The 26,441-nt window shown below is 36.0% G+C and overlaps 1 protein-coding gene across 2 annotated transcripts in view; it reads right to left on the bottom strand.

Moving 5' to 3' along the window:
• The window catches only part of BCKDHB (branched chain keto acid dehydrogenase E1 subunit beta), a 144,595-nt gene that overhangs the window by 57,364 nt on the left and 60,790 nt on the right, over positions 1–26,441 (bottom strand). For both annotated transcript variants that reach the window (XM_062571053.1, XM_062571052.1), the window contains exon 9: positions 3,184–3,270. In XM_062571053.1, coding sequence (XP_062427037.1) covers positions 3,184–3,270 — 87 coding nt within the window. The remainder of the gene's footprint in view (positions 1–3,183; positions 3,271–26,441) is intronic.

Here is a 26,441-nt window from a genome sequence, read left to right on the forward strand (position 1 = left end):
GTCTGGAGAGTCTCTTCTGTCAGCTCCTGGCCAGGGGTTTCACCACAAGGCTGACAGTTCCCCCAGGACAGCTGTGCGGGGGAACCAGGTTGGGGCATCTGTGACCCGGTTTTGAGGACTCCCCTGTGCAGCACGCCCCCGCGCTCCTCTCTGCATGGTGAGACCAGCCTTTTGTCCCATATCTAACATCATTACTTCCATCTCCACTGGAATCGTTTCCATCATCTCTCTCTGAAAATATCCTTTCTGCTTCTCTCTAGCAGGGATGCAAATGCTAGATTTACATTCTTTTGTGCTAAAAGCAACGTACTGATGACTTCCTCACCTTAATGCTTCGTTACTTTGGAATGGACATCCCAGTAGGCCTTTTCCTGAGGCTCCTCCGACTATTCCATGGCATTCTTAATTAAAATAGGTTTAATGCCCTCTCTGCTGAAAATAACACTTCTGCAAGCTTTTCTGTAGATTATATAATCAAAAAGAAGTATTTACTGTACCTATATTTACCCTGCCATCTGTTGTTAACATCAAGACACCCACAAAGATCACGAACAAAACCTTAATAATACGAGGGCAAAGTCATATCACTCCACCACTCTATCCGCCTGCTTAGTCAAGCATTTTGAGAAATCACAGTGAAATATTGCTTAATGGGATAATGTGCCCCCTCTAAATACTCTATATCAGACACAGAGGAATTCTTATTTAATATGGTCTCCAACTGCTACTTCTAATGTCTCATGTAGCAAAAAAAAAAAAAAAAAAAAAGTTCAATGAAGTTTTCCCTTACACAGTTCATGACTGAACTGCCACTGTTTCCATTTATACTCATTTCATTAAAGCGTACATCACCATGAAATGTTTCTGATAGTTTTAACTTGTATATTTTTATTCACCTTATTTCTGTGATGAGAAACCTCACAACAAGGACAGAACAACAATATGAAAAGTAACCGTCTAATCCAACTGGACCCTACTGAAGACTTATTACTTCCATGTGTAAGAAGAAACTAAAGCCAACTGCAATCCTCAAGTTTTTGGCATCCTTAGTATATAATGCATCCAGCAAAAATGAATTTCACTTTTCCTTTTTGCTTTTACTACACATTGATATCAGACATATAGACTTTACTTGATCGCTAAGGGAATAAGTGTTGTAACTGACCAAAAAAACAAAATCTTTATTATGCCTAAAGCAACATTCTTTAAAAACTTTTTTATGCTTTATAAATTATATTCCAATCTCTTTTGGATATTCTGAAAAATAACTGGTATTAGAAGCTGAAAAAAGTTAAGGATGATAAAATCTTGAAGAATAGATATAAACAGTAATGGCAATACAGTTATAACATGGATTCAAGAGAGTCAATTTATATAAAAGAAATTCAACAGATAAATTCAATGCCAAAGATCTACATTTATTCTGAAGTAACCTGTATGGCAAATTAACTAACATTTTTCAAGATACAAATCTAGTTTTCTTAATAAAATATGAATACAAAATTATGAGCTACTATCACAAAACAAACAGATGCTTTCAATATACACAGAAAGAAATAGCCTCTTTTAAATCAATTTAAATTTTGATGTCTAAATAAATGATATTTGTCAAGACACATATGGACAATAATATCAACATGGATGTATCAGATGCTAAGTGCCTTTCTTACCACAAATCTGAAAGATTAAAAACTCATTTTGTAGTCTCAGCAATATATTGATCCCCTGTGTGCAATGAATCTTCCAATAGTATCCACTCAATCTTTTTCTTGAACTCCCTTTTATCTTTCTCTATATATTTTTTCTTTTTTTGTGTTAAAGTATTATGAAGCTATCTGCATAACTTTATATAGATTTATATTTTTTTATATAACTTTTGCCCTAAGTGTTAATTAAAACATGAGCCACTAAAAGAGAGAGGCTCTTTTGGCTGAGCTAGTTTCAATTTTTCCTTTTTTTTCCCTTTTTTTTTAACAATATAAGAACAAACATTAATTTCAACACTCATGCTTGGCAGTGCCTTCTGACTTTACTAGTTCTATTTTAATCAACAAGGTTATCCAAAAAGAGAAGGGGAGAGAAGGCAAATATGGTTTCTCCATATTTTAATATCCTCCACTTAGGAAGATAATAAATATCTGTTCTTTAAAAACAAAGTTTTCATAGTCAAAATTTTCGTACTCAAAAGAGTAACATTAAGATACAACTGTTTTAAATTTGTTTCACGAAGATTTTAAGAAACAACTTTCCTATTCCTTCTGCATATTTAACTCAAAATTACATTCCTACAAAAATTAATTCTCTTCTTTTCTTAAAAAAAAAAAAAAAAATCCTAAGCTTTAATTACTGCTTGTATGTTTTTTGGATTTTTTTTTTTTTGTAAATTTAATAACCCCCTTTCTCCTCAGTCTTATAATTTAAAATGGGACCACTCTAAGAATAATCAGAAAATAGTAACCAGGCAGTGATGGATAAAATTAACTTTGAAATCTTCTATAAACCAGCACTGCTCATGCGCACAGGAAAGAAATCAAATTAATAGGAAGAATTGATGCAAGTATAGATACAAAACACAGCAGAAAGCTCAAAAGGGCTTCTGTTGAAGCCTAGTTCTACAGGCAGTTAATACTGATGCACATTGCAACGCTTCAAAGCTCTTCTGCGCACACAAGCTCTACACATCTGTGAATATTACCAAAAGCCCACATGAGCAACTTTCCCAGCTTGCTTTGTCTCTGAACATTAAATTTAACCCTATACTATACTCTTTTTTAAAAAAAGAATTCCCCTCTCCTGTTTCTAACTTCAACGTTCCCAGAACATATTTTAAAAAAAGAAAAAGTTTTGGATAAAATAAGATAAAGGTTAAAAAAACAAAAACAAAAAAGCATTAAGAACAGACTGTACAAAAGGATATTTCTATTGCATCTGACAGCACATCCTACCTGTTTTTCAATGCAAGTTAAGTTTTCTAGCTTATGCTTAACACAGTGCATGGCAGGAACACAGTTCCTCAGCTTTTCAGATAAAGTAATGCAAATATACACAAAACTAATTTAATAAAATTTAAAGGGAACCAACTTAAAAGCTGAATTTTCATATTTTTAAACATAGTAAAAAATATTTTTCTACAGATAAACATGCTCAAGTATGCAGAACATTAAAATACAAGTAACCTGTTACCTGAACTGTTGAACTGATTTCAGACGCAAATCCTCCTGTCAAAGGCGCCTCATGGCTGATCAGCAATCGTCCAGTCTTCACCACTGACTGAAAAGGAAAAAAAATCCGCAAAATGTTACCAAACTAAGGCTCTTCTGACTTCTTACTCACAGTACTATTAGAATACATGAATTATGTAATATTTTTAGCAGTGTTATAATGTAACTACTTCTTCCCTTTTATATTTTCATTGCAATGATAATGGATCTACAAATCTAAATTGAGAAGTTAATTAGAATCTTTTCTGCATTAACCAAAAAAATTCACATCTACCTTTCAATTTTAAGCAAATATCAAGAATGAAATATCATATTCCATTACATTTTAATTTCCTCTACAAATGCAAATTTCTGAAGAATAAGGATTTTAACAATAAATCAGTAAGAATTTGATCCTGCATATAGTGACAGCACACATGTAAAGAAATTCTTCACTGAAATACATGTTTGCATGACCAGATCCTAGATAAAGTTCACAATCCATAGCTGTTCAAAAGTATGCATATTGAATAATATTTTAGGAAGAAAACAAATCATGTGGGTTAATGCTTATGATTTAAGTTTTACATGGCTATTACAAGCAACACTTTAAAATTTAAAAATTGCACAAAAACCAGGAGATTTAATGTGACCTACTTTATAAATACTTCTATAGTACAATATTTACAGAATATGAACTATAAGGTACTTTTTAATAAAAGTAAACATAACAATGAAAGCAAAATACTTTTAACCTAACAGTATAAACCTTCAGTACATCAGATTACCTTGAAGGTTATTACAACTATTTGCTAGATTGCGTAGAATAGACATATATCAGATACCTTTGGTCAGAAATATGACAGTCCAGTCTCACTTTTCTTAATAAACATTTAATCATCTCAAAGTTCATATAAAAGTTCCATGAACATCTAGAGATGCATAACAGAAGAAAAAGCCAAAAGAACTTGTCCGTTAATCTTTCCAGGCTGGCTATAGTTATATTTTTTAAGTATACTGTGTACTGTTAGTGTACCACTACTCATCAAGTGGAAAAGCCCAAGGCAGAGCTGGCTGTCAGGTCAGTCTTTCCTAATGTTCTGATACTCTATTTATCTATACCAATTCATTCTCCAGTGAGGCAGCTCCATGTTATCCACATAATGGAATACATAAAAATTATCTACTAACTATACAGTTTTTGTTCCAATTCAAATACTTTTCAAATTGTTTAGCTTCTCTAGCAAGGCTTTAACAGCTTGAAATAGCTGGGCCACAGATGTACTACTGTTAACTAACAGGCCTATAAACAGTATGAAATATATACTGTACCATGAAGCAGCTTCACAACATTCAGAGGAACAAGAAAGGAAAAATCATTTCAACAGTTGGAAAGTAACATGTAGTTTTATGGACTCATTTCTTGAATTTCTCTCGCCTGCACTTGAAACTCATTAAATGAGCAGAAACATTAACTGCACTATAAATCTGTCAAATGCACCAAAAGACAGCTCACTGAAGAACAAGTACATTCCAATTTTAAATTGATATGACAAAACTGATATGATTAGTCAATTAAATAGATTTTTTTAATTCTCATAATCTATTTCTTCTTTCACATATATTTGTTCTGAAACATTTATATGTCTCACTTTGAAGCACTGCAAGCTATCTTTAAAATCACACCTTTGATTTTTTGAGCAGGTAATAGTAGAAAATACAAACATTGTTGTAACACATGTAACAAAAGCTGCAAAAGGTCAGACCAAAAATCCAGCAGTCCAATATCCTGTCTCCAAAAGGGGGTTAAATGGATGTTCAGGAAAGAGCAAGAATAGGGCTTTTGGTATGTTCCTAGACAAGTTTGCAACCTCTAATTGCTTTCACATCACAGACTTTCTGAGCCCAATACAGTTTCTTGCTTTCTCAGTAATTAATAATCCTTCTTTCACAAATTTGTCTATTCTTCCACTTAAATTCATGCAAACAAAGACAAATCTCATTTTGGAAAACTCCTATTCCACGAGCAGTCCTTATTTCTAAATCTGACACCCAAGGACTTCAAAGATTCATTGTCTATATGATGTTACAAGTGTATTAGCAGCTGCGATTACACAGCTTTTCACACAAGCTGCTCAGGTCTGCTTAAAAAAACCCACTACCCATAGCCCCGGTGGGCAACCACGCTAGCACAGCTTGGGTGCTTTTGGTACCCAACCTAGCTTGTTCAGAGTTGGTTTGGATACTGCTGCACAGCATCACACCATGTCATACAGAAATACCTTAAATATTCTTCTAATCGTTAAGCCAGAATTAAAGTGAGCATAAGTTAGCCATTACACTGCACCACAAATGAGTCCTGGATTTTAAGGACAGATGTGATTATAGCGATTTTTGTGTATTACAGGCTCCCCTGCATTAATTTCTGCTTCATGTCTACTCTTCTCTGTTCAACACTTGTTCTTAAACTACAGTATATTTTTTAGAAAGACATGCAATCTTAATTAATATTGCATTTGCAGTGTTCTTGAATGCACCACAGTTACTGGTAAGTTCTTCCAATGCTTAATTACATTTCCTGTTAAAATTTTGCTTATTTTTTAAACTGAATCTGTCCGACTTCAACCTTAAGCTATTGGTTCTTATTTTACTTGTTTGCTAGGTGGAGAAGCTATCTATTATCACATTTCTGCTACCCGCATGAATATGTTAAGATTGCCATCAAATGATCCCTTAACCACACTTTTGCTAACTAAGCAGACCGAGCTCCTTAAGTCTTTCATCACATAGCACATTTCCAATCCCTTAATCATTCTTACAGCCCTTCTCTGAATCATCTCCAATTTTCACTGTGCTTTTTGAAGTATGTCCATCTAAAAGAACAGCATTGCAGTCATTTTCAGAACAATGCCAAGCGCAGAGATAATACAACCTCTGCGCCTCTATTCAGTACTTCTGTGTTGATGCAGTTCTTGGATGTATCAGGTCATTTGGCCACGGCGTAACGACATGAGGTTCAGTTTCAAACAATTATGATTCCCAGTTTGGGGGGGAAAGAGGATTTTTTGGTTTTAAAGAATAATTTATTCCTGGAATAAGGAGGGAAATACAGCACACAGTTATTATTTCAAGACACAAAATTATATTTGGGCATGCTGAAAAATATATTGCTTGCCTGAATCCAGCTCAGTAAATGAACCTATCTTCTCTTTATGAGTGATCATGTGTTGATTTTATTTACTTCTTCAACTGTTATCTCCAATTTTTTTAACACTGATAGTGATGTTTTTAAATGTTTTTATATACTTTGATAAAAATATTAAGCAACAAAAGGTAAAAATCAGATGCTGCAGGACCTCAGTGACCTTACTATTTGCATTCAGTAATATCTTTGTTTACCTTTTTTCCTTTACCTTTTTTTTTAAAAAAAAACTTTATCTATCTTTATTTTTGATCTTTTAAGCGTCACATGGCAATTGACTTTGTTTCTTTCTTTTGCTTCCTCTGTTAATTCTCCCTAAATTCTAATTCATACTAACTGCTATAAACTTGCTTTTTTGTCAGCTAGACACACTGGATTTTTAGTTTATAGGTTATTCTACCACCCTTACAAGCCCTATAGTTTGAGTGGCAGCAGCCCTCATGCCTTACTTCTCAACTATGCCAATTTCTTCTGTGAGCAGCTAGTAAAATGCTCTCAAACAATCTTCATTTGTTGATCATGCAGCTCTTTCCCTCTACTTGCGTCTTCTAATGAATTTGTTCATAGTTTTGTAGAGTCTTTGTCCTAGTTGATTTCATACACAGTCTTTTTTCCGTGGAAAACTCATGCCACAAATCAGATTAACAAAATGCTAATTTGGTTCATCAAACATACTGGGTCTCTCTATGCCCTCATTTTAATTACGACATTGTTTTCTCTATCTTACAGATGATGGTACTATATAGCAATATGACAGCAGCCAACAGTAATGGATGTGATTTTTGCATCTCTATATGGAAATTTACTCTTATTCCTTGGAAATAATATAATTGGTTAAAACGAAGGGAAAGTTTCAAAAGTAACTGTTCTGCAGTCTACAGGGGAAAAATAAACACTGTTAATGATTACTTGCAAATACCAATTCTCTTCTATGAAATATTAAATTCGTGTTTAAAACAAACTATAAAATATTACTCCCTGTCAAAGCAAAAGTGTCAAGTATTCAGTCTCTAGTATAACTAAACCCCAACACAGAGATGATCGTTACAGTGCAAATATCTTATCAAACTGCTGCTGGCAGCTTTGTCAACAGCATGGCAGACATCAGGTAACAGGGACCTGAACTGACAAAGTTAATGGGAAATAGCGATGCCACAAAACTGGAGAAAACATAGTAGCTAAATCAGCACACTGTAACAAATTGCCCAGTACGGAACACTACCATTTTATCGTATTTTGAAAAGGTGGATAAATTGGAGTAGGGTTTTTTTTTCATTTGTTTTGGCTAGAGAAACGGAGGCCCTTTCAATATTTTGTTCCTTCACAAGTAAATACTTACTGCATTTGTTTAAGGGTTTGAGCTTCCTCTGCCTCCAAAACATTCCCTATTTTTCAAAACCTCATTCTTCACACTTAGATTCAAAAGTTTAGAAACACATACATGTTGCAGTACTTTAAAAAATGCATCTAAAAAGATTACAGTGTGGCTCAGGAGCTTGAAGCCAATACACACGTTCCTCCTTTAAATCTATAACCATTAGCTGCTGCTTGCTGATAGATCAGTCTGTGGGTGATAATCCAGTTTCTGATGATATCTCCTCACTCAGATTAAATGAAAATGGAAAGCATTTGCCATCATTGGGAACATCCGTAAAGGAAAGGCAGAAGCAGCCCCAGGCTCTTTGGAGCGCGTGGGTTCTCCTTACGTCGCTGTCATTCTGCAACTCACAGCTGGGTCCAGCCAACACAACTTCTGCTGCTCCTGAAAGGCACTGATCCTATGCTACCTCCTATTCCCACCTGCCCCTGGGATCTCTTTATGGAGCAAGCCAGTCCAAGGAATTAATCTGATTTATGCTGCAGCTGTGTATGGTTAACAAAGCAGAAACCACCACCACAGAGATGAGGTAGATGTAGATCACCTCTCTGAAGCAACAGCAAAAGTGAAGTGCCTTTTCAAAGGACAACCCAGCCCAGGTAATGAGGCACCACGTACAAGCTGCTGCATCACTACCACCTTGGCTGCATCTAGTCATTAATGCAGAGATTTTGGGGATTTCAACTACTAAAATCACTCTAAGGCTAATTCAAAAGCAAATATTGAATGTATTTGCTCAGTTTTGCCTCAGTTTCCTCAGAGCTGGTTTACACTGGTGTAACGCACAGCTACAATTTATGTTTTGTCAGAGCAACATGCTAGCAGCACGATCACCCCAATAATGAAATTCTGTAAAAATACTCTTAATGTCTTTGCTAAACTAGTATTTTCAAACTGAGCTCTGACGGCTTTCTGAACTGCAGCCCACAGTTTTTGCAATAGAGTGGCTTAACAAATTAGTTTCAACCTTCCATCCAAAAGTCCTATAATCATTTTCCTGTTCAATTCTCAATTCATCATTTTGGCAGCTTTTTCTCCTCCTACTAGCTCTGATGACAGAAGAAAATACAAGTCTGGCAGTTCCAAGTGCTTTGAAATCTATGTGCTGACATCACCAGTAACATGGTGTGCCCCTCCTTGCAAGAAGGGAGACTTAAAATCAAAATGAATTTGATGGTCAGCTGTGGTTTACACTATTACTCTATCCACATAGCAACAGCACTACTTCCACTGTTCCCAACTGCTTCACTAACACAGTAATTGCCTTTAAAGAAATGATCACAGCCAAGATTAGATTATAAGTGTGTCTGTTACTCTGTCACAGTGCCAAGCTGCCTATTTTCTTTAAAAAGAAAAATGTTGTTCTTGGAATAAAAAGATTTTCTATCTCTTATAGAAAGGAAACAGATATTTGCTTTCAAATTTCAATTTTGCATGTTTTTGATCTTGTTCTTTACAGACTGCAAAATTTTCCGTTTTTTAAAAAAACTACCTCTCTAAAATAATTTTAAAGAAGCTGGCAAAAGTGCTGAAATTGTATTTATATTACATCTGATTTTCACTAAGCATGCAAACAATTATATAAAAATTAATAGAAACACGCACTTACTGAAATCACAGTATCGTAGCTTTAAAAAAACTCAGTAAAGTTTCAACAAATGCTCTGAAAACTCTTCATCCTTCCCTCCCAAATAAACTTTTTCATGTTTAGATCAGCCCTAATGAACATGTGTTCATAAATTACAAAACCTGCGGGAGGCAACTTTCCTAAATGCCACTAGTTACAGTTTCCTTTCAATGTTTCAGTAACAAATGAGGTTGCGTAGAAGTATTTTTGGTGTTCAGTATCATAAACATAAGGATAGAAATAAGATCTCATATTTCTATTCAGTATTTCCTGGAAACAAATGCATAACAGTATGTCAGATGAATCCCTGAGGATTACATTTACTGTTTATGTGAAGTTCAAAAAATATCACGACACATTAGGTCCAATGCATTCCAGACATACCGTGCTCTCTATGCACGTGATGTAGTGATGACCTTCACATGTGCAGTAAATTAGTCCCCCATTTCCAGATACCCTATGGCCTTGCTGGAGTTGTGGGATCTCCAGAAAACAAGATAAATAGGTCCTCAAAAACTAATTCTTTTCCAGGCTGCAAAAAGAAGGAATAGAAGGGAAGAGCAACAGGATGTGTCCTAAGACAACTAAACATTTACTACAAATGACCATGATCTAATTTGCAAATTATAATTCACTATCACTTGTGCATAAGAATTATCTGCTTCTGTTAGAAGTGGCAGAAGTTAAGAATGCAAGCATTAAATGGTAGAAATGCATTCTTTAAAGCTCCAAAACATCGGAAAAGATAATTCTCATGCATTAGTATTCAATTTTCAACAGCACTAAATTTCAAGAGAAGGGAAAAGAGAAGGAACCTTCAATTCTGCTATACAATTATATCTACACTTCACTCCCAAATTAACTGAAACCCATTAATCAGTTAGATCAAGATGCAAAGACAAACAAGTGACAAGAAAAAATATTATTTCATCACATATAGCTCAATAGGCCCAAAATTAAAAAAAAGATTTTTCAGCTACTCATAAATAAAACAATCAGGATTACACTAATTTTGTTAAGATTCATAAGGATACTGTAAATATAGCAAGCATACTTGTCACTGTATTGCAATAAAATTGTAGAGAATCCTAGCTGGAACACTGATGACAGGGTACATTAGTAAAGTAAAACCACTTGGAAAGGAAAACAGTCAGTCTAATTCCATCACTTAAGGAGGCCATTTGAGAGAAATCCTTAACAAAAATTTCCCAAACAATACAAAAAACATATGAAGTTCTGTAACAGGCAAATATGCTATTATCAGCAACGAATGAAAACATAAAACCCAATTCTTTTTAACTTCACATAAAATGTTTGGCAGCTTTTTAGCTATTTAAGTGATTCATATTAGCAGAGTGTAAATCTGTCTCCTGCTCGAGGTTAAACAAAACGGAGGCTTTCGATCCATTACTGCCTGCTTGTTCAGCCCAGGCTATATGGATTTGGGCTTTCTGACCTACGAGTCTGGCATTCATTCCCTGCAGATGGCACAGCAAAGACTGTCGATACGTGCTGTGGCCTGGACAGAGCTCAGAGCTGCTGTCAACTTCTGAAGCTCAGAATGAGTTTCCTCAAAATAAAGGGAACTGCGTCAAATACTTAATTTATGTGGCAAGGACAAGCAGAACCATAGGGCTTCCAAACTGCAAAGAGAATAAAGATGAGCATACATTAATTCTGATTTCTAACAAAGACAATCAAAATAGAGTTCTTAAAAATAGAAAATACTAAGGGAATAAGGAAAAGGGAACGAATGGAGAACAGCCCTTTATTACTGCCCAGTCCAGCATGCAAGCTTGTCCCACTGGGGCAAAAGGGCTGCTCTGCTGCACATCCATCCTTTAACATAACATTATGACTGTATCCCAACCTGCCTTCTGTGGAATGAGAGGAAAAAAAATAAAAAAAAACAAATCCTAATATCCAGAAGTTTTTAGTCTCACCTCTTTTCCAAATGACTTCCAAATCAGACTTGAAGACTAGCTTTTATGGAGGGGAAAAAAAATAATTAAAAAAAAAAAGCATAACACATTACACCTCAAAGTATCATAATAATGAAGAAAGGTGAAAAATATATTTACTGTCCAATGAGTCGTTTAACTGAAAGTAAATAAGTTACTCTACAGTAAAAATGTTATCAAAACATGTATTAAGATGTAGTACTGAACATGTATTAAGATGTAGTACTGTTGTCATACACAATCTACTGAGCTTTTTGAAAGTTATTACTGTGCATTCATGTATTAATTTATAGTAAGGAGTAATGCTCCCAGAACAGAACTTACTTTCTTCTTACATGACCACTTTCTTCTGGCATAAATCTGTTCTCCCCAAAAGGTCAGTCTTGCTGTGCTTCTCCCTGGCTACTCCTTCTGCCTCCTCAAGATACTCAGATTAAAACTCTAATGACAGCTCAAAGGAAGGGGAAGGAACAGACAACTGTGGAAAAGGTTTGACTGCCCTTTTGGATAGCAGAAAAGGCAGAAACAGCAGAGGATAGGGAGAGAAAGAAAATTAAACTTACTTTCATTTATAGCTGGCTGTCCATCATAACTCTAACCTTTAGCCTTGCTTCAACATCACTTTTAAGAATAAGCTTAAGTTTCAAGAGAGATTTTATATTATAAATACTTTTGTCTGGAGAGTTTGGACATGAAACATAGGTGATACAGTAATGGAAACATTATTATTAAGGTTCTACAGCCCGAAGATTTAGGATTTAGAAAGACTTAAGTATAATCATATTGATACTCTGAACAAAATAGATTCATAATACAAATTTGTACGGCTTATCTTTTGATATAACTATATATACTGATAGATATACACAGTGCTTATATACATATCTATATCTATATACATATATCTATATACATATAGATATATGTGTGTGTGTGTGTATATATATATACACACATATGCGTGCACAAACACACACACACCCATATCCATAACCTAACTGGCCAGAAGAAATTAACAGTTTGCTGCCTTTAAGCGTGCCGGAGCCCATACATTTGTGTTACCTGTTGCTTGGGCTGTTGAGCCCTATTCCTCGTCACACTGTACTGTCAGAAAGGTTGTTCTGGCTCCGTATGAATACAATCGCTTCCAGGACTTCCTGCTACATCTGATCTAGTGGTCAAGAAGCCTAGCTGTACATTCTGTACAGAAACTCTGTATTTCTATTAGACGAGTTAGGCTGAGGAAATAAATTAATAGGCTTGCAACAATCCTTGAAACCTCTTTCCAGACAATTCTCTGAGGACTTTGACCCTGCAGTAAAGTGATAAAATTACCATAATACATCGAATTTTGATGTTATCCTTTAATATAATGCTTATAATTAACAACGAATGGGAAGTGAAGTAAAATTTTTCCTCTTGATAAAAACATTGGTATTGAGCTAACCAAGTTTTCCAAAAAATGTTTCTTACAGACTTCTCTGTACATCGTCAGTCTCTATATGTATATCCAGCTATCTACACGCAGATACATAAGTCTTATTTTCTCTGTTCCTAAGTAAAACATAAATATTATGTGAATCTTTCAAAAGATCAAGACCAAAACAAAACCCTTTCTGACATGAATAGCACAATCTCAGTGTGTCAAAGCAACAAAAACATTTTGCTCAGGAGTCATCACTCTCAAGTTGTTCTGACATTCAGTATAAACTCCTGAGTTGTCTAAAAATAAAAGCTATCCAACAGCTAAATCCCAAGTCTCTTATGAGTTTTACCTAAATGATTTACTGCTGTGCTCCTGTTTAAATCTTCATAGCCTCTCATGGTAGGATGAAAACAGTTCCCAGGAAAAAGCATGATGCTGAGGCCCCTAAATAACCTTACACCTCAAATAGCACTGTATTAAATGGTTATGGCTCTAGTGTTTCTAAACTCAAGTGTCTGAAATGAGTTGAATTTTCATCCCACTCCTCCTGTATGGAAGTACATTTTTTAAGCAGTGGATCTGACTAAGCATTTCATATTAATAAGGATTGTAAATAAAACTTTCAGTACTAGTATAACAGTTTACCTGCCCCATTTGTTTACATAACAATTTATATCCTTTGTAATGAACCCAATCACTTGCACAGAAAACGAAATGATTTTGTTTCCTCCAGCAAATCATACAAATAAGTAATAAATATGAAAGTCAAAGTTGATACTAACACTAAACTTACTCACTCAAAATTGTCCTAAGTTCATAGATTACACAGAGGTTACAGATAAACTGTGCTAAAATGTTCAGATAAAATGCTGCACATTTTTAGTGAGTCAAATGTGTATAGAAACTCATATCATTTAATTGAATAATTTGACTAAAATTTTGCATAGTAGAAATAATGGGAAATAAAAAAAAAATAAAACTAGTATGACTTATCTTACTCCTGTCCTTTCTCATTTTTGTTGTTATACCTGTAACATCATAGATATCATCACTTCGTCCCTTACATATTTTTATGTTATAAACAGCTTTCTGACATCTTGGTTTGACTTGTTCTGATTTCTGCTCACTGCCTTTTTTTCTTATTGTTTTCTTTCCTTTTAGTTATCACAGAAACAACCTTGAAAACCTTAAAACCCTGTTGAAACCTCAAAATCTTTTTAAGTCTTAAAGAAAAAAAAAATATTCTGCTTCTGCAACATGGAAAACTAAACTTCTTTTAAGACCTGAATTGTTCACTTTCCTTTTATTTAATAAGTTTAAGATACTGGCAAAATTTAGCAAGTCTATAAATATATACATGCTATATTCTCTTGTTAGCTTTTATAGCTCTACATAACATAAACAGCTCCTTCCAGCTAGAGCAAGCAGCTTATTTGCAAAAACTCACAGAAAAATTCAGGGATTTCAGGAGGTCTCTAGTCCAACCTCTGGCTCAAAGTATGAGATCAGACCAGGGTACTCTGGGCAACTTGCTACACTGCCCAGTAAGCCCAGTTATCCAACCAGTGCTTTACCTGCCTAGCTATGCACCAGACTATATGTCCACCACCCAGACCACAATATCTTAATTTAGATACAGGAGTATTCTGGAAGAGTGTTAAAAGTGTTTAGAAAGCCTTGCTTAAGTCAAGGTAAATGTCATCTGTTGCTCTTCCCTCATCCACAAATCCAGTTGTTTTATCCAGGAAGACAAATCAGATTGGTCAAGCATGATTTAGCCTTAGTAGGATCATGCTTACTGTTCCTAACCATGTTTCCTTTCATGCAGTGAGAAATTATGGCAAACTTCCAGTTTGGGTGAAGATCATTCTAGCTTTAATAATTAAAACAGCATCAAATAATTTACTGATACTTCTTTTAAGAAATATACAACAATTTACTATATTTGATCACAAAAAGGCAACCACTGCTCACTAATACACATGACAAATCTATAAGCAGTCTAACTGCTATCAGTGGGACTATCCACAGTAGTAAGCACTCCGGTAACCTTAGTACATGTTCGCAGAACTGTATTCTCTGTATGGTTCTTACTAAATCACTATTTAGAAAATATTATTGTAGCTTTTCTTTTCAGGCAGCTCTCTGCAGTAGCCAATTACATAGTTTATGCTGATGTTGCATAATACGCTGGTTAAGCCTCACCAATTTGAAATCCACATGAGGGTGGATCTTTTCCCCATTTTAAAATGTATTCATGGCAGAACAGTTCATTAAGAATTAATGTGACCACAGTTGGGATGCACATAGGAAACATCTTGGAGAGAAATATTACTGCAACCATAAAACTTACTGCTTCAACACACCAGAACTTTATTATTCCAATATGTATCATTTTACACTACAAATGCCAAAAATAATTCTGAAAGACTAACGTGGCTTTTTCCTGCATAGCACTGAAAACCAAATGCTGTAGTGTGAACATAGTGGTCCACTGACAACGAGGAACAAAAACAGGCAAAGGAGTAATGTGATGGAGCCTGAAAAACTCAAAAAATGACACCAATCAACAAAAATAGAAGAGCAGGCTACAGAGTTAGGCTGAACAGCCTAAATAGCAAGAAAGATGATGGATAACATAGTCCTCCTGTCCTCCTGTTCTTCACATCTTTTTTCTTTCTTTTGTATTCTGGAAGTTGTTCACAACAGTGATGACTGACAGCTTTCATATACATCAAGCATAAAGAATCTCCATTTAATTTTGGGAACCCCACATGCTACTGGATATAGCTATAGAAATAACAGAACATGAAAAAAAAATCACATGTGAAAAAGCTTCCCATGATAAAATGTCTCTAAATCTCCTAGTCATCATCTTCTAGTATTAACTACTACTGAAATCCTTAAATAATCTTGTCTGAGTATAAACTCTGCTGAACTGATGGAAAACACCCATGATTCCAGCAGATTGGTGATTCATGACTCCTCTATGCTTTGAACTGTATTTGCCTATTTAACCACAGTTAAATACGTTTATTTAAACAACTTTTTTGACTATGGAATATAAAACATAACTTCAATAGTAATGTTTTCAGAAAAATAAGAACATCAGTAGTAGCACCCAAAGAAGTCTTTGAGCAACAGTTAACAATGCATTGTGGACAAATTTCTCCTTTCTTAATTAGCCTAGTTTTTACATCCCTGCTTGAGGAAGCAAAATTAAAGTCACAGAAACAAATATAGACAGAGAATGCTGCACTAAATAAATTGTAGTAGGTCCTTTTCATCCAAGAAATCTTCACAGACATGTGACTCTCTCAAGCTTCTGTGGGATCAACACATTCTGCGGAGGTTCCAGGGAGAGAAATGTTTGGCTACGGCTTTTTTTCATTAGCTTTTTAATGACATTATTAAACATAGAAGATAAAGTCTTTACAAACTAACTGGCTTCTTTAGTTTTTCTATACATACACTCAAAACTAAAATTTACTTTAGTTCTTAAAAGTAATAAGGCTATTAATGACTTAACAGCTAAACTTGAGATTACTTAGCCCTCCCTTCTCCTTTTCTTTGCTTATTAGCAGTCTCAGGTTTCAAAAACTTCTGCTGTCCCAAAAACCTCTGGAATAATCATGCTGTACTAGTACATAACCCCTTCATTCATTTCACACAGATAAATAATTTTAAAAACCCTGTTTTCAGGGTTTTTTGAGGTGCTGCTCAATCCAATTTTTAAGGAAAAACTGAACCAGTCTTCTACATTCAAAAAGGACAAAGAAAATGTCTTCACAACAGGGGACTTAAGGTTGCAAATCCCAAACTCCTAAAGGCACCTACGTCAGGACCTTGGAGGTACCTAAACTCCTGGGATGCAAAGAAGATCTAGCTAGCTTCACTTGTTCCCCTCGTCACAACCACCATCACCTTTTCCTTTTCAGCATCTTGGCTCTTCCAAGTGCTTTAACTTTCATTTAGAATCACACAGAAAACTCAGCCAGCTAAGCTGTTAATTCCACTTGCACATCATAAAACATTAAGAGGATGAACAGTGGCATAGCTAAATTCCTGCACAGAGTTTTATTCTTTTACTTTTGAAAAATAGATGGGCTCTTAGCCAATTCTGAAAGAGCTCCCATAGAGGTTCCTGTTATTTATTTATAAGGATTTACAAATCTCCTGCTAGCCCCAAAAACATAGAAGAGCCAAGTCTGAATCTTGTGCTAAAGTTTCCGTGCAGGACACCAGATAAAACACCTGACCATGTATTTTGCAGGGATCCAAGAATGGAAAATCTAATTTATTGTCCTCCTCAACCCCCCTCCCCTCATCACATGCACTCGCTCACTTTCACTCTGGAATAAATCTTAGTAGGTACTCATCCAGAAGTACTACATACTGAATTCATATTGTGCTGCTAGATATGACCTATGTAACTATAGACTTAGAGATCTTAAAAATGACGATCATTCCTGAAAGAAAAAGGGCATCTGGTCACCAAGAAAATATAGTAGAGAAAACAAATATAACAGTCTGTAGAGGTTTTTTTTTTTTAGGGGGGAGGGAGGGTTGTTTTTTGCTAAATCCTTCATAATAGCTAAAATTACTCAGTAGCTTCAAACCTCAGTGAAATAATCACATAAGACAGACAAAAGTTAGAGCATCCCAGAGAAGCCCATGACAAAGCAATAAAAAGAAAAATGTATGGAAACTATGTGAACTCCTTTTTTTCATCTTGGTTTACATTAAAAATATAATAAAACTTCTAACACTAGAAGATGCAGGCAAAATACACACAGCTTACAGTACAAAGAATTTATCAGTCATTAATAAGGTACAGCATTCCAATGAAAGTCAATAAGTAGGCCTATAAGGACCAATATAAGATACCTGGCAATTTTGATTTATTACTTGGGCACAGCTTCTGTTCTTCAAATAGAAAGACTGAACAGATATTTCTTAAATCTGTAAGGATGGATGCATTGAAGATGGTCAGCATCCATCTATAAAGGAGAAATTACGCTTAACCAACCAACTTGATAGCCTTCTAGGATGAGATGACTGGCTTGGTGGATGAGGGCAGAGCAATGGATATTGTTTATTTCAACTTCAGTTAGACTTTTGACATGATCTCCCGTAACATCCTCACAGGCAAGTTGATGAAGCATGGGACAGATAAATGTACAGTGAGGTGGACTAAAACTGGCTAAACTGCTGATCTCAGAGGCTTGTGATTAGCAACACGAAGTTCAGATGGAGACCGGTCACTAGTGAAATGCCCCAGTGGTGATTACTAAGGCAAAAACTATTCCACATCTTCACTGACGACATAGATGATGGGGCTGAATGAACCCTCAGCAAGACTGCAGATGACACAAAACAGGGAGGAGTGGCTGATACACCACATCGTCGTGCTCCCATTCAGAGGGATCCGGACAAGCTGGAGAAATGCTTAAAGAGAAACCTCATGAAGTTCAAAAAGGGGAAGAGCAAAGATCTCCCTGGAAAGGAACAACACCAGGCACCAGTACATGATGGGGACCAACCAGCTGCAGAGCAGCTTTGCAAAATGCCCGGGGGTGTCCTGGTGGATAACAAGATGAACATGAGCCAGTAGTACATCCCCATGGCAAAGCAAGCCAGTGGGCTGCATCAGGAAGTGTTGCCAGCAGGTGGAGGGTGGATCCTTCCCCTCTATTCAGCACTGGTGAGGCCACACCTGGAGTATTATGCCCAGTTGTGAGCTCCCCAGGACAAGAAAAATGCAGCTTCACTGGAACAAGTGCACGGGCCATAAAGATGATTAAGAGAGGGACATACCTCTCATACGAGGACAGGCTGAGAAAGCTGAGAATGTTTAGCCTGGAGAAGAGAAGGATCATCTTATCCATGTTTATAAGTATCTGCAGGAAGAGTATCAAGAGGTGGGGGCCAGACTCTTCTCAGTGGTGCTCAGTGACAGGAAAAAAGGCAATAGGCACAAATTAAAATGTAGGAACTTACATCTGAACATAAGGAAAATCTTTGTTACTGTGAGGGTAGTTAGACACTAGAACAGTGCAGTGTCCATCCTTAGAGGTATTCAAAACTTGATGGGACACGGTCTTGGGAAAACTGCTCTAGCTGACCCTGCTCGAGCCAAGGGGTTGAATCAGATGATCTCCAGAAGTTGCTTCCAACCCCAAATACTCTGATTCCATGTAAGAGTGACAGCAGAATATAAGAACTTAAAGGTAAAATAAAAGAAAAATGAAACCTGGAAAATAAAATTTGCATAAATATAGATGAATAAATGAACAGGAAAAGGAGAAAAACAAGGCAAGTGAGGTGTTAAGGTGAGTAGAGAAAAGATCTAGATGCTGAAAGGTTTGTTACTCCATTACCCAAAGTCACAGATCACTCAACTGTTTTCTTAAAATAACTTTACTGAATTTAGTTTTATTCTTCCACTGGATATTTTTTCAAATGCATTAGTTTATACTAAGAGACATTACTAAGAGGCATATATAATACTTAGCTTCAGAAAGTACTTTCAAACATGTTCAATATATCTTTTTTAAAATTCTCCTTAAAATCAATGATCAGTTTGTAGACTGTTTTGTTGATGGTGCACTAACCACAGAAGTACATGCCAATGGTCTGCTCCAAATACTGCACAAGGACTATGAAAGGCTTATTTCAGCTCCACAAAGTATTATGATAACACCTTTTTTGCACAAAAAAAACAACAATTGTTTTTTACTGGCAAAAGATGGTAACTTTTTGTCACAGCAAATGCCACTACACTAGTGATGTTTTTATTTACTTAACAGAAGATCTACAGGTGACGGAAAATTACATCACTACTTCATCCAAGAGATATATAGGGTGCTCTGAAAACCATATGTAAGAGTCTGAAATAAGACTACAGTGTTCTAAACTAAGAAAAGAAAAACACTGCTGTAATTAGCTCCTACTATCAAAATTAAGTGACATATCTTTCCCCAGTACAGGCATACTCCTCTGAGTTCTGGGAAACATTACAGAAGAACTAGATTAATTACACTCTGTATAACAAAAAAGCAATAAAACAGCCATGAAGGCTCCCTCATGAAAACACAATACAGTGAGGATAGAAAAAAGTCTTTGGAAACATCACCCTCTAGCAAAAAAAAAAATCCAACCACCACTGTTATACAAATGGCCACAGAGGATGCAGGGGAAAGGATCAGCAGTAATACCTTGGGGTACCCTGAAACACTTTTTGCAAGTAAAGATGGCAAATATATTAAGGACACCATAAAAGTTTTGTTGCAAAACAAGGTAACAACAGCATGCGGTTATATGAGGAACAATTTATATAGAACAATTTAGGGAATGGGAAAGTTTTGCAAAGGATAAGTGTTCAAGTAGTTTGAAGATTATAGGTCCTGAGGGCTCTAAAGCTCTGCTGGCACTCACTAGTTATAAATAATAGTTTTGCAAATGCCTGAGCACAGACCTCTAATGGTCGTAAGTCAATTTTTCTGTAGTCCTTTCCCCTCCTTTATTACTGACATTGGTACTTGTCTGAGACCCTGTGGTCAACCATGTTGAGAAGCTTTAAGTACCAAAAACTATTCATTTATCTCAGAGATCTGAGGAAGAGAGAGAAAAAGGAATAAGGTTAGTTTTGCACGGATCTACTTCCTCGAAGTAACTCATCTCAGGATCAGACAAGTGTCAGCAAAGGGAGGCAGTGAAACTACAGGATGAGAAAAGACTGCAGCAGTACCACCTTATGGCACTCTGCCATATTGTCATAAAAAGGTGGAAAGGATGTAGACTAATGAAAATAAAGGTAAAATGAATGGCCAAAGCTCAAATAGCAGACACAGATCAGATGCAAGAGTCCTATGTATTTATGATGATGCAGTCACCATTCAGAATCCCAGAGGCACTTCACCTTTTCTTCTTCAAAAGTAACCTCCTGTTTCTTCTAGCATTACATTCTTCTAGCACAACCTTTCAAAACAGTTTTCAAAGTTATGAATATGGTAAGCAAGCCAACACTGAGTATTGGCTGGTAAAAATCTTAGCAATTCTTTCGTTAACAGTATATGCTGAGACCCATTATTCAAAACTGATGTTGCCTCTGAGGTCTAACAATAGATGCTTTTCAAATAGGCTCAAGTCAATAGTGAGAATGAGGGTGAAAATACATAGTAATTTACCTACTTTTTTTCTAGAGCAGTCAATAGGAATATTGGTTGCACTACTCTTCCCACTGCTAATTGTTCAGAAACCCTCAAATTCTGTGATAATGAGTTTCATGGAACTCCAAGACTAGTCTGCATCATGAAAAGAAAGTTCACGCAAAAAAATACCCAGGGTCTTTTGAGAAAGAAGAATTTCCAAAAAATTAGAAGTTTCCAAATATAAGTACCTGGTTATATTTGCAGAGACATTATGACCACAAAATGATCTAGAATTTTGACTAATTTACACAATCCACTCTTTAGCCTTTCTATCTACTTCTCCTCTGTTCTAAGACTTAATCCTCCTGCAAAGTCTTCCAAATCACAAACAATTGTGCAAATATACCTTTCTCCTTAAAAAAGGAAATGCTGAACTGATTGGACCAAACACCTCTCAAAACTTTTCAATAGAAAAAGCAGATTGAAATCCAATTTGTAAGATTCAAATCTAACAGGGTATCATGTGTCTGTAAGCTAGTCATGCCAATCAAAACAAAGAATAACACAACAAATTAGATGTAAAGTTTGATTTGGGCAAAGGATGTTGAGTTTTTTGTTTGGACTTGATAAGCTGGAGAAATGGATAAAGAGAAACCTCATGACGTTCAAAAAACAGAACAGCAAAGTCCTCTCCCGGGAGGGAATTACCCAAAGCACTAGTACATGATGGAGACCAAACAGTTGGAAAGCAGCTTTGCAGAATGCCCTGGGGTGTCCTGCTGGATAACAAGATGAATATGAGCCAGCAGTACATCCCCATGGCAAAGGTGGCTAATTTTATTCTGGGCTGCACTAGGAAGAGCATCGCCAGCAAGCTGATGATCCTTCCCCCTCTACTCAGCACTAGTGATGCTGTATCTGTGTCAAGTCCTGGGTTCCCCAGGACAAGAGAGATATGAACCTACTGGAGAGTCTAACAATGAGACACAAAGATGATTGAGAGAGGGACATATCTCTCATACGAGGACAGGCTGAGAAAGCTGAGAATGTTTAGCCTGGAGAAGAGAAGGATCATCTTATCCATGTTTATAAGTATCTGCAGGAAGAGTATCAAGAGGTGGGGGCCAGACTCTTCTCAGTGGTGCTCAGTGACAGGAAAAAAGGCAATAGGTACAAATTAAAATATAGGAAATTACATCTGAACATAAGGAAAATTATTTACTGTGAAGGAGGTTGGACACCAGAACAGGTTGCCCAGAGAGGCTGTGGAGTCTCAATTCTTGGAAATATTCAAAACTTAAACAAACACAGCCCTGAACAATCTACTGTAGCTGATCCATTTTGAGCATGGGGTATGACCAGACAATGTCCAGAGGTCCCTTTCTATCTCAATTATTTTGCGATTCAGTGAAAAAATCTGGTGAAGGAAGACCAGAATATGTATGTCAAAACTGAGAGCTAATGTATTTTCTAATCTGAATCCAAGATCATTCTGAAAAGCTACAATACACTTCTAAAGATTTTTGTTAAGATTCAGCGAGAACTAGCGGTGATTCACCATCTAGGGATCCAACATCTGCATCACCTGCATCCAATTCCTGAGCTCAGTTCCAATTCTGATAGCACAAATTCATACAGTTCATTATTAGACAGATGAATCAGTTCCACTGCAGCTGTTGAATTCACTCAGGCCTAAGATTTGTTGGACGTAACATCAGAATCATTAATATGGATTATATGGAAAAGTATGAGGTAGTATTATGGAAAGAGCTCAGAGTAACACACTACTGAATAATATGAAAAAAAAATAACAAGTAGACCAAGATAGTCAAGTATATGTCTGAGAATGCCACCTGGATCATCTTGTATGAAATTCTTCCAAAAATAAGCATTAACAGGTGTCTAGTGGGTGCAATAACATAACACTTGTAAATGATACAAAATGTTTACCAAATCTTGTGCCAAATGCCTTGTAGAACTGTGCTTTGGAAAATGCTGTATCCCTTTCTTACATCCTGAATACTTTTTCCTTGCTTTCTGTATTTACTTCTCCTCTAAATTTATTTTTCTGAAGTAAAATCTATTCCTCTTCTCTTTTCAGTCTTGTACTGATATGTTTTCTCCTATTCTCTTTTCTATGCTTTGGGTCCTCTTCATCAAAATCATCTAGCCAATAGAAACTTCTTTTCTTCTTCAATCTCCATTCTTTTCTGTCAACTATACACTCCACCTATCTGACCTACTTCAACAACGGAGCAATCAATAGCCACTACTAAGGTCCAGCTATAGTCATTTTCAGCCTGTTAGCTAAGGAAATGAGGTTCTGTCACATGCTCTTATTTTTCTGCCCATTTGTCAGTTTTCTGCCAGCAACTTCACAACCAAATACAAGTCTGGAAAGATGTGAAGTTCCCGCAAGTTTGTTGACAATCATTCTCTCTAGGTAAGAAAGATTAATACTCCTACTAAATTTGTCCCTCAATAGGGAACAGGCTGCACTTAATACCACGTTTCCTATGGCTCTTTCAATAACAGATAAACACCAACAAAGTTTCACAAAAGTTGTTACTTTTTCCCTAAAAAGTAGTTGACAGTCCTCAAGTATATGGGGAAATACAGAATAATGGGAAATGGGAAACATTGAGCATAACTCCACAGGAAACCAGGCTTCCTTATCCATGCAACAATTATTTTTCATTCAGTCATCATGTTATTCTCTAAAGTAAAATGGGAAAATAAACAGGATTATTTTCTATTTAAAAGTAAGAATTCTGTTACTTCTAATACAGTAGTTTCATTTTGATCTCTTTGTTGTATCTCACTTAATCTAGTAATTTGGATTTATTTTTTTCCCAGAAAAGCGATTAAGGTTAAAATATCATGGATAAAGGTAAAGCATTACCTCTCAATATCAACCAATTAAGCTTACATCATACAGCTTCAGAGTCTGTAACACACCATTGGTCTAGAAATCAGAAAAACTAATAATTGCCATCCAGTCAACTTCCGGTGAAAAATGTTTATCATAATTAGATTAGCAAATAAAAATGTCATTACAAACAGAGAAAACATAGTATGATAATTCTGTTCCTATTTATTTGAGAAAATTAATACGGCATTAGCTAACACAGGCTGGAGTCTCAAAGATGCACCACTAGAAAGGGGAAAAAATTAAAAGCCACTGTTATAGTTTAAGGAGTTGTCTTTATAGTTATTAAAGACATGCAGAAATCCTATGAAACTTGTCTAGGGAAACAAAATCATACACTAGAGGGTAGGGAGGAAAGTATTAGAATGCCTCTTTTTCCTGATTTTGAAAGTGTCTGAGACAATACTACCTATCCTCCAAGATCTGACAAACAATGGTTATGTGTTTAAGACATGACTGAAGCACTGTATTTGAGAGGCTAGGTTTTCAGTCTGGTTAGTTAAAGGGATGCACTGAATTTTCCCCAACTGGAATGGAAAATTGGGGGAAAAAAAGGTATCTGTGACACAAACAAATGTACGTGTGTGTGTGTGTTTAACATATGTTTATATTTGTGTGTGTGGGTACATATATATATGTGTGTGTGCACATATGTTTATATTTGTGTGTGTGGGTACATATATATATGTGTGTGTGTGTACATGAAAAATATATATGTATGTACTTACCCGAGCTGGTTGTACTTTGAAAAAGTACAACACAACACTGAACCCATACAAAATGATGCACATCTATAGCAAAAATACTAATGTTCCAGCCTGAGTTCATGCTTCTGAAAAGTCCTTTCACCTTCACTGAACATAAAACCACTGTCTTACAGGAAATCATCAGCACCAGAATTAAAGACAAGTGATTTTGCTCTCAATAATTGGTTCTAGACAACTGTATTTAAAGTGTTCATTACCACCCATTCAGCATGCTGTGTACCAAACTGAGCCAACAGAACTTGAGTAGGGAAAATCATTGCTAATCTAGAAAGACACTTGTAGGCTGCTTATTGTCAGCAGCCGAGCAACTGATCAGCACATAAAAGTAGAGTCACACTAGTCTAACATTTTCTGTATACTTATTATTTTAATATCAGAACAACAAGAAGCAGTAGTCATTGACCAAAAGATTTTAAGTAGCTGCTCATATAGCCATACCAAGCTTCCCATCTCAAACTGCTTACAGTTTTAAAGTCAAGGAAGAGATGTATACAGAAAACAGAGCTTACGCAGTAAGACAGCATTGGTCATCATGACAGAAATAATGATCTTTGAAGAGCATGAAAGCCAGTCTGTGGTTGGTGTCCAAACGTAATAGACATTTTTGTATTTAATTATGCAGGTTGCTTTTTTTTTTAATTTTTTCTCCAGGCCCAGAATGGAAATATTTCAGTGATGCTTTCATTGTGGTGTTATACACCACAGTATCAGTCTCCCATAGTGCTTGACAACTTCCTGTTTTATATGCACAAGAAATATCTGTTGTCCTCCTGAATTACACCAACAGCTCAGGTGCAATTCAATTATCTAAACATGACGATCTCATTTTTTAGATATCTTACACTAGTCCAAATATTCACTTAGAACTCACAAAACATAACACAGGAATTGGAAAGAAACTGTCTCTCCCCGAAGCATTAGCTGGAGGCTTAAAGAGACAGCCAAGGGTGTCAAAGTGGCATTAACAGCTTATACTTAAGCAACTGAATCCCACTCTTCATGTGGCCAGCTACTACATTGAGGCAGAGCTTCTGAAAACAAAGAAATCCCGAGTAATCTTAACTCCTGGGAGAACTTTGGTGTTTTTTTTTTTAAAGAGAGAGAGAAAACAGCTTCATTTTTTAAAGTACCCTATTAACACTTACAGAGTGCCTGCCTCTTAAATCTCTAAAAATCCAATGCTTTTTGTTTATTAGATCATTACATAAGGCAAATATACGTTGTAAAACATATTTACAAACCAGTAAATATGGTTACATTTCCACTGTTTCAGATAAACCAGCTTACACACACGGTGAAAGCTGACAACAGGATGGAAGCATGCTGACTAAATAAAATACAGATATATAATAATATCTTGATACTGGCTTATTTCCATCTTTTAAATATTAAGTCAGGCTGTGGTTCCATGAATGGCTAACCTGACACAACAGCTTGTGAGTGCCAGAGGAGAGCTCTCTCTCCTCACCCGCACAGTCTTGTTCCCTTCCACCCTTTAGGGTGGTTGTCAGATATCTGACCCCAGCTTTTCATGTGAGCTGGTCATGTCCCTTCCTTTCGAAGCACTTTTTTTCTGGATTTATTTTACAACCAAGCTATTGAGTTGAATCAGCTCACAAAGGGTTCCAACAAGTGCCAGACCTAACAAAAAGAAAGTTGTAGGAGCACACAAAGCAGAGCGTAACTCTCCCCTTTCTGCAACAATCAGCTCTTAGCCTGGCTCACCTTGTCTCATGAAACTGCAACCTTAAGTTTGTAGCAATAATTTAGTGAACACATATTTCATCTTTCATTTAAA

Source organism: Rhea pennata, chromosome 3, assembly GCF_028389875.1.
Source record: "Rhea pennata isolate bPtePen1 chromosome 3, bPtePen1.pri, whole genome shotgun sequence".
In the NCBI taxonomy this organism is placed as follows: Eukaryota; Metazoa; Chordata; class Aves; order Rheiformes; family Rheidae; genus Rhea; species Rhea pennata.